The sequence below is a fragment of the Cajanus cajan genome, chromosome 4 (assembly GCF_000230855.2).
Source record: "Cajanus cajan strain Asha chromosome 4, NIPB_CcT2T_4, whole genome shotgun sequence".
NCBI classification, from domain to species: domain Eukaryota; kingdom Viridiplantae; phylum Streptophyta; class Magnoliopsida; order Fabales; family Fabaceae; genus Cajanus; species Cajanus cajan.
The window spans coordinates 11,654,617-11,663,685 of record NC_138520.1 but is presented as its reverse complement, the minus strand read 5'-3'; the positions used below and the strand labels follow the sequence as shown (position 1 = coordinate 11,663,685).

At 31.3% G+C, this 9,069-nt stretch overlaps 3 protein-coding genes across 3 annotated transcripts; all 3 read left to right on the top strand.

Annotated features, from left to right (window-relative positions):
- The first annotated feature begins 1,616 nt into the window (after positions 1-1,616).
- LOC145956703 (protein VERNALIZATION 3-like) lies at positions 1,617-5,354 on the top strand. The gene is made up of 4 exons (XM_083072240.1): positions 1,617-1,869; positions 1,949-2,010; positions 2,222-2,262; positions 4,996-5,354. The coding sequence occupies exons 1-4, from the start codon at positions 1,669-1,671 to the stop codon at positions 5,298-5,300; spliced, it is 609 nt and encodes a 202-aa protein (XP_082928366.1). The 5' UTR covers positions 1,617-1,668; the 3' UTR covers positions 5,301-5,354.
- A 523-nt stretch (positions 5,355-5,877) lies between these two features.
- On the top strand, positions 5,878-6,795 carry LOC145957160 (uncharacterized). Its single transcript, XM_083073376.1, has one exon. The coding sequence runs from the start codon at positions 5,878-5,880 to the stop codon at positions 6,793-6,795; it is 918 nt and encodes a 305-aa protein (XP_082929502.1).
- Positions 6,796-6,833: 38 nt separating this feature from the next.
- Positions 6,834-8,315, top strand: LOC145957159 (uncharacterized). The gene has a single exon (XM_083073375.1). It carries the CDS (start codon positions 6,834-6,836, stop codon positions 8,313-8,315), a length of 1,482 nt encoding a protein of 493 aa, XP_082929501.1.
- The last annotated feature ends 754 nt before the right edge of the window (positions 8,316-9,069 follow it).

The window sequence follows — 9,069 nt, the reverse complement described above, 5'->3', positions numbered from 1 at the left end:
AGACTACAAAAATAATAAAATAAATAAATAACATCGCAAGGAGTCACGGGACCTCAAATCCATGGGATTTGACATTAGGGCACAATAATAAGAAAATAAAAATAATGCATAAGGGTCAACACGTGAGTTAAGCTATATAGGCAGCACCGAGACATAGTTATTTGAGACAAGACAAGGATAAATTGGCGCACTTAGTATGCGACTTGCAACCATTGACTTTAGCCTATACAAACTTGCAGATATTCCCCTTTTCTAGTTGAGACAACAAGGAAAGTTTGATAAGTATCAAGGTGTAACGATAAGATAAATGTAATCACTTTCTGATTTTTAACACAAAACAAAACCTACCAAGATTGATAATTATCACTAAATTCATCACATGTTTCTAAAAACATGGTACACAAAGCTAAGGTAATTTAAAACACCTCATTATCGAGCATATCAACCCTCTTTCAATCAATATAACAGGCCTCAACCACCTGATATATCAGTCCAACACGTGCAAATAGATCATAAGCTTTAAAAAAGTCTTTTCAACCAAATTTTTTTTCAACAGAAGTGCTAAGCTATAGAAGTCCGTTCTTGTTCCCTGTAAACCAATAGAAACGTAAATTAATTAGGACCAATACAAATTACAACCAAGTAAGAAGCATTTCTTTATAAAGTTAAAAACCTTTTCAACTTTTATTTAAGGGTTTACTTTATGACCAAAAACTCCCACCTGGTAAAATACAAAGCTATATTCATCTTCCTGAGATTCTTCTATTGACAAGAGGCTCATCTTTATTCTTTAGATTCTTGCCACACTACACATTGGTGCTACTTTTAAAACATTTTTCTAATCTTTACTAATAAAGTATTTCACAGTATTTTCCTTCTAGAAAAATCATTGTCTCTGCACCCAGCGATTGTTTGTGAGGGACGGTGTAATAAGAACCAACGAACCATTTAAACTAATTAGTAGAAAACTGAATGTAGTTTTGTAAATACTCAGTAAAAAGAATTTAGTTAGTCTAAGTGATTAGGAATTTAAAAGTTAATTATTATATTAAATTTACATATCAAACATAAAAGAGAAAAAAAAAATTATTGTAATGTCTTGGTATACAATCAGCATAGACTAACGATATATACGATGTTACTAGTTGGAAATTTAATTCATTACAAAATTTTAAAATTATAAGCACTTTTTAAAAATATTTTTTCCTATTAGTACTTAATTAAAAATTTAATAAAACTGTAACTAGGAACTTGCAAATCAATTTAGCCTAAAAATATATATTTAAAAAATATGTAAGAAAGGGAAAAAACAATATTCGTAAATGTTTGTAATATATTTGTAAATGTTTTCCATTTTCTATCTTAAATTTCCGACCGTATCAGAATATATAACTTGGCTTGTTGAAAGGGAAAGAAAAGTGTAGACCACCCATTGAGTATATGGAGAAAACAATATTCATCGTACGAGATAAAGAAACCACACCAAAGAAAACAATATTCATCGTACGAGGTAAAGAAACCACACCAAAGACAAAAGGGAAAAAAATGAAGAATCTATTGATGGGATAGAAGCAAAAGCAGATGCTAAGGAGGAAAACATATATAGGGATGTGTCATGCATGCATTATTAAGTAGAAACCAAACAAGTGCAGTTAAACTCTCTAAATCATGGCACGAGATGGGGACCCTCTTGTGATTGCTGGGAGTGTGATTGGGGATGTTCTAAACCCTTTCACAGGCTCAGTTTCTCTCACTATTGTCTTCAATAATAGAGCCATTAGCAATGGTTTGGAATTGAGGCCCTCTCATGTTGTTAACCGACCAAGGGTTACTGTTGGTGGTGAGGACCTAAGGACCTTCTACACACTGGTAAGTATGACTAGGTTGTTAACACTTGACAACTGCATGTTTTTTTGTTCTACATAAAAAAAAATTATTTGAGTTTCAGGTTATGGTGGACGCAGATGCACCTAGCCCTAGTAATCCTGTCTTGAGGGAATATCTGCACTGGTTAGTTATCTGTCTTTAGTACAAGCATAGATGAAATTCCAAAATTCATGAGGAATGATTATATATTAGGTCTATACTCTATACAGTAAAGCCTAAAATTAATTGCATACATGTACACAAATTTACGTTGAAATATATGTGCATGCTCAAATTTTATTAAAAAAAATAAAAATTTAATGGTTATTAATCTTCTCTCTTTGACAAATGGCAGGATGGTAACTGATATTCCAGCTACCACAAATGCTAGTTTTGGTAAGTACGAATTCCATGTCCATGACTATATTAAGTTGTTCTGCACGTATACTGATGTAGCTATCAATTTGAAATTAATTTACCTGTTGCGTGCGTGGATTAAATGATGAGTAAGGGTTAGTGTTATTATGAGGGAAAACAAAAGAGAAACTACTTACTAAACTTATGATCACACTCTTAGAGCTCCTTCCAACTTTATTATTTTGGATTCCACTCTTGGATCCATATCCAAATTAATACTTGTTTGAATTAGTTATTAGTCATTTGATCGAACTATCGAGTATCCATTCATGGTCAATTCTATTGATTAGTTAATGGTCACTTGATCGAACTATCGGGTATCCATCCAAAATCAATTATATTGATTAATACTTGTTTGAACCGGTCATTGGTCACTTGATTGAACCATCAGACATCCATCCAAAATACTTGTTTGAACCATTCATTGGTTATTTGATTGAACCATCAGATATTCATTCAAAATACTTGTTTGAACCCGTTATTGATCAATTGATTGAACCATTGGGTATCCATCCCATAAGGTATCTATCCAAAATATTTGTTTGAAAGAATCATTTGCTACTTGATTGAACTATTAGGTATCCATCCAAAATTAATTCTATTAATTAATACTTATTTGAGCCGGTCATTAATCACTTGATTAAACTATTGAATAATAAGTAAATCACACAAGTGAACTTGATATAATAATATAACACAAAATCTTAAAGTATTAAGTAAGTCTTTCTTGTAAGTTTTCTATAAGTATTTTGCAACTGTATGTGGATTTTTTTTTTTTTCGTAAGCCAGATAAACCATTGGCATGCTATAGTACATTTCCATGTAGACTTGAGTACTACTAACTAGTACGAAGATAATAAGGACGAACTACGGACGAATATATGTGTCGATATTTTATTGGATGAGTTTAAATACAAATACAAAATAAAAGTAAATTTGGCAGAAATCATGTGGGTAAGTTATCGTATACTGATTTGGTCAGATTGATGCGGTATTTATTCGTACCATTATGAATTTTCCTTCTATGTTTTATGATAGCTGACACCATAATAATTAACAAAAAGAAAGTAATTGCTGCATGTGATTTTTAAACAAATTAGAAATGTTCTCTCTATAACTTGCCAAAGTGCCAATGCCATATTTGTAGATTTGAATCTATCATTTAGCTGAAATGTTTAAAAATGAGAAAATGGTTAAAGTCATGACCATTATTTAATTTGCATACTGTTTAACAAATATATTTGAAACCTACTAGTTTTTGTAATATTTATACATTTCTTTCATTACTATATATTACTAAGGGTCCAGCTTAACACATGCAGAGTTTTTCTTTTCTAATTTTCATTTATGTTTAGGTTTTATTCAACTCCAAAAATTAACGTGAAGATTATATAATACTTATATATACTATTTAAATTATATGTATCAAAAGAAATAATGTGTGATTTTCAGCATGCCTTTTTATTATATGTTGAAGGCTTAATATTTCAAGTAGTGTTAGTAGAAGTGAACTTCTATCAGTGATTTAATAAGTAGCATGATATATAGATCCAATCATAATAATTGAGAAAAATTTTGATTTAAAGTTTAAATTTAGGGATAATTTCTAAAAGTTAGTTCATGCAGAAAGAAGAGGGTGTCTTTTACTTTTATATACGTCATCATATTAGTCAATTAATTTCTAACATTCTTAGTTAAAAACAAATACCTAGTAACATTGTGCTCAGTGTGTGGGTGGGGAATTATTATTTTTTTTCTTCGTTGAATTAATGAATGGTATTCTTTTTTTTTTTTTATCAGCAAAAGAAATTTATTAATCAAGTACAAGGAATTCCATAAACTCATTTACAATAGGAAAAAACATAGAAAATATAAGTTGAACACGTAAATTTATTTATCATCACCATACAAACTTCCTTCTTCGTATCTTAGGACAGATGTAAAGACCAGGATTATTATACCATTATAAGAATGTAAATTAAAAATTATTCTTAAAACTTGACATCAATGATCAAGAAATGAAGAAAATGTCCTAGATAATCAATGGTATTCTTCAATTAGTTACAAATTAATCCATCCAAAATTAGAAAGTATCAAAATGAATTCCGTCTCTTCTAATAACATTTTTTTCCATACAAGTATAATCAATATGTCTAGCAGACCATTATCATATACAATTATATTAAACTTTGTAAGTTGCGTTGGACTTTGTAGGTTGTGTGTATATATAAAATTTTACATTAACTTATTATTTTCTCATCTACAACAATCACGATATGCAAAACCTAGAATATATATCAACCACTCAAATTAATATTTCATAAATCATTCTATTTTCACAAAAGATGTACATGATAATTATAATATTTTATAGACCAGTTTAACAAAATATATTTTCTTTAATTTCTTACAAATGTATCGTTTCTTTCTTTTAATTATGTTGCTTATTCTTGAATTTTTAGCTAAAAAATCAATTATATTTAGAATATGTTTATTAGATGCAAGTTTAGAGTTTAATTTGTTTAGATACAAATTTAGAATGTATTTGAATACAAGTTTAAAAATGTTGTTTTAGAACTTCTATACTAAAAAATGCTCTTTATTTCTAACAAAGAAGTTCTCAAAATTATTTATAATTTGTATCGGAACATGATCTTAAATGTTTAGGTATATCTCAGTGAACTTGGTGACATTAGATATAAATTTATGCAGGGAGAGAGGTTGTGGTTTATGAAAGCCCTCAACCTTCAGTAGGGATTCATCGACTTGTGTTTGTGTTATTCCAGCAATTGGGAAGAGACACTGTGATAACCCCAGAATGGCGTCATAATTTCAATTGCAGAAACTTTGCTGGAAATAATAACCTTGCACCTGTCTCAGCAGCTTATGTCAACTGCCAAAGAGAGCGTGGTCAAGGACGGAGCCAAGGGGGGACCTACGGGTGCCACGGCCCCCCCAACAATTTTAATTTTTTTTTATATACATATATATTACTATATGACACCCCCTATTTTTAATATAAACTCATATGTATAATTAAATGAATAACCCAAATTTATTTTTTTATTCAACTTTTGGACTTCTGGTACGGCCTGCTATGTGGTATCACTTTGGAATTTTTTTTTTTTTAAAAAAATGTAGCGCCTCATTTGATCATTCCAATTCTTGCCTTCTCAATTCTCAAGTAACACTGGCAATAGGAATAGGATTGGGTAGTGACTATTGACTAGTTAGCATCACAATTCACAGCTTGCACCACGTCAATCAATAATCATCAATTCGTCATTGATTCTTATTTCATAACAACACCTGCACCGCATCATTGGTTCTTCAATCTCTCCTTGGCTCCTTGCGTCTTCAATCTCTCTTTTTATTTTAGTTCTTCAAAAGGTAAATTAACACTTCTTTTTTGTTACTAATATTTTAATGAATGTTTTCTTTTAATTGTTTTAATATTTTCCCCTTTGCTATTATGCTGAAAACCCTTTTCCCCTCAATTTAATTAGAATTTGTTAAGAGTGTTACTACTGTGTTAGTGTTGTTGCCTATTTCGTATGATTTTTATAGTTTTAAATTCTTTTAGGTTCAATGAAGATGAGGAAGACAACTATTGAATCATTTTTCAAAAGAAAAGAGAGAGATGATGAAGAAACACTGTCTAATACACCAATTTCAAATTTAGATACAAATGTTGATGATGTTGCTGAAGTTGATGAGCAACAGCCACCTCCTCCCAAAGCTTTGAGGACTGAACAAGAAACAATTGAGAGTGGTACCTTGATTCGCGATCCTGGAAAACGTTTACAAATTTGGAACTATCCTATTAATCAACAAGATGATATTCGTAGGGCGTATGTGAAGTTTGGACCATATCAATTTTTAATGGATTTGTATCCACTTTCAGGTCTTGAAGATCATCCTCGCCGATTTCAAGCTCATTGGTTTAGAATGTTTTCTTGGTTAGAATATTCACCGGAAAAAGATGCTGCCTATTGTTTTCCATGTTTTTTATTTTCTAAAAAACCAAGTCCATTCACTTCGGCAGGATTTAGAAATTGGAAGAAAGTGAATAATGGAAAAGATTGTGCATTTTTATCTCACATGGGGAAAAATATTAATTCTGTTCACAATGCTGCTCTTAGATGTTTAGAAGATTTCAAGAATCAATCATGCCACATTGATAAAGTGTTGAACAAGCAAACTTCACAGCAAATTCTAAGCAATCGGTTGCGTCTTAAAGTATCCATCGATGTGGTTAAATGGTTGACATTTCAAGCTTGTGCTTTTAGAGGACGTGATGAGAGTTTGTGGTCAACAAATCGAGGTAACTTTCTTGAAATGATTAAACTCTTAGCTTCTTATAATAACGAAGTAGATCAAGTTGTCTTGGAGAATGCTCCTCAAAATGCAAAATACACTTCACCTACTATTCAAAAAGAAATTTTAAATGTTTTGCTAGAAGGGTGCAAAATGAAATTCGAGAAGAGATTGGTGATGCAAAATTTTGTTTGATTATTGATGAAGCTCGAGATGAATCTAAGAGAGAACAAATGGCTATTGTTATTAGATTTGTTGATAAGAATGGATTTGTTAAAGAGCGCTTCTTGGATTTAGTACATGTGAAAGATACTACATCATCCACTCTTAAGCAAGAAATCTGTTTAGTATTGTCTAATCATAATCTCAACATTGAAAATATTAGAGGCCAAGGATATGATGGAGCTAGTAATATGCGTGGAGAGTGGAATGGTTTGCAAGCTCTTATTCTTCAAGAATGTCCTTATGCATATTATGTACATTGTTTGGCTCATCAGTTACAATTAGCTCTTGTTGCTGCATCTAAAGATTCAAGTGATGTTCATGCTTTTTTTCAAAACTTGAGTAGGATTGTTAATGTTGTGTGTTCTTCTTGCAAACGCAATGATGAGTTACATGATGCTTATGAGACTGAAATTGCACGTTTGGTTGCAAATGATGAGATTGAAACTGGGAGGGGAGCTAATCAAATTGGCACACTACAAAGACCTGGAGATACTAGATGGAGTTCTCATTTCAATTCAATATGTAGCCTTCTACGCATGTTTAATGCAACTACTTCAGTTCTTGAAGATTTGGTGGTTAATGGAACTGGCTCTCAACGAGGTGATGCTACTTATGCTTTCAGAGTATTGATGTCTTTTGAATTTGTTTTCATTTTACATGTTATGAAAGAAATTATGGGAATCACAGACAAACTTTGTCAAGCTTTGCAGCAAAAGAATCAAGACATTGTGAATGCTATGTGTTTGGTTTCTAGCACAAAGTCACTAATTCAAAAGTTAAGGGATTTTGGTTGGGATTCTCTTTTAGAAAATGTTAACTCTTTTTGCAATAGCCGAGGTGTACCAATTCTTGATATGAGTGCTACTTACTCTGACATAATTCGAACTCGGCTTAAAAAGGATTCTGTGACAGTTGAGCATCATTATCGTGTAGATATATTTACTGCAGCGATAGATTATCAATTGAAAGAATTGAATAGTAGATTCAGCGAGCAATCAACTGAACTTCTTATGTTGAGTGTAGCTTTGGATCCTAAAGATGCATTCAAATCATTTAATGCTTGTGATATTTGTAGTCTAGCTAAGAAATTTTACTCTTCAGATTTTTCTGACCAAGAAATGATTCATATGGAATATGAATTGCAACATTATGAGTTTGATGTGCCAAAGGATCCCAAATTTCATAATTTGTCAACTCTTGGTGAATTATGTCAAAAACTAGTAGAGGTTGGCAAATCAAATGTTTATCCTTTAATTGATCGATTGATACGACTTGTTCTTACTCTGCCCGTGTCAACAGCAACTACAGAACGTGCTTTTTCAGCTATGAAGATTATAAAAACAAGTTTGCGCAACAAGATGGAAGATGGTTTTCTTACTGACTACATGATTGTTTATATTGAGAAGGAGATTGCACGAAGATTTACAACTGATATGATAATTGATGATTTTTACTTCATGAAACAACGACGGGCACAACTTAAGAAATAAAGGTACATACTTGAATAACTTGATCTTGCAATATGTTCGATATATTTATCAAATGTAAATATGAGAAATAATTTTTATTAAATTATGTTAATTATTATCTAGTTTTGTCAGATAATATGCTTTTGATACTTTAATTTTCATTTATTATAAATTATATATTATTTATTCTCGGCCCCCCAGTATTGAAATCCTGGCTCCGTCCCTGAGCGTGGTTGCGGTGGAAGGAGATACTCCTAAGATCATTCTAGTACTCCTCCATTCTTGTTCATTAGAGAGATCAAATGCGACAAGAGATATAATAATAAGCAAATATCATCAAATATATCTTAGGTATTATGTATTAATAAGGTAAGAGTTGATAGCATATATAGTGCTACGCATTAAGCTAGAAGAGTGATGGAGCAAAAACATAAGTTATAGCTAATTAAGAGTTGGAAATAAATAAATAAAATCTCTCCTTTTTTTTTTTAATAATGTGAGAAGGTTACCACCTTTCAATGCTAGAGCATGCCATTCGGAAACTTCAACAATGGTTGCAACGAGGAAGAAGGACGAGAAAAGTATATGGGTCATACGACAGATCCCATCCAGTATTATTATATTGTACGAAACGTCATTCGTTTTGAATATCATTTGGCTTCAGATAAATTACATGCATTATTATTACAATCTTCCCTTCAATTTTATGATATCTTTTTTTTTTCCCTAGCTTTCCTTTTTTATATGCAAAAATTTTAATGTGTTTTTAATAAAT

Bases quoted from the DNA above. Each gene is read 5' to 3' on its own strand.
- LOC145956703 (XM_083072240.1), top strand. From the start codon at position 1,669: ATGGCACGAGATGGGGACCCTCTTGTGATTGCTGGGAGTGTGATTGGG. The intron at 2,011-2,221 runs GTTAGTTATCTG...GACAAATGGCAG, and splicing joins TTGAGGGAATATCTGCACTG to GATGGTAACTGATATTCCAG. The intron at 2,263-4,995 runs GTAAGTACGAAT...AAATTTATGCAG, and splicing joins TACCACAAATGCTAGTTTTG to GGAGAGAGGTTGTGGTTTAT.
- LOC145957159 (XM_083073375.1), top strand. From the start codon at position 6,834: ATGGCTATTGTTATTAGATTTGTTGATAAGAATGGATTTGTTAAAGAG.
- LOC145957160 (XM_083073376.1), top strand. From the start codon at position 5,878: ATGAGGAAGACAACTATTGAATCATTTTTCAAAAGAAAAGAGAGAGAT.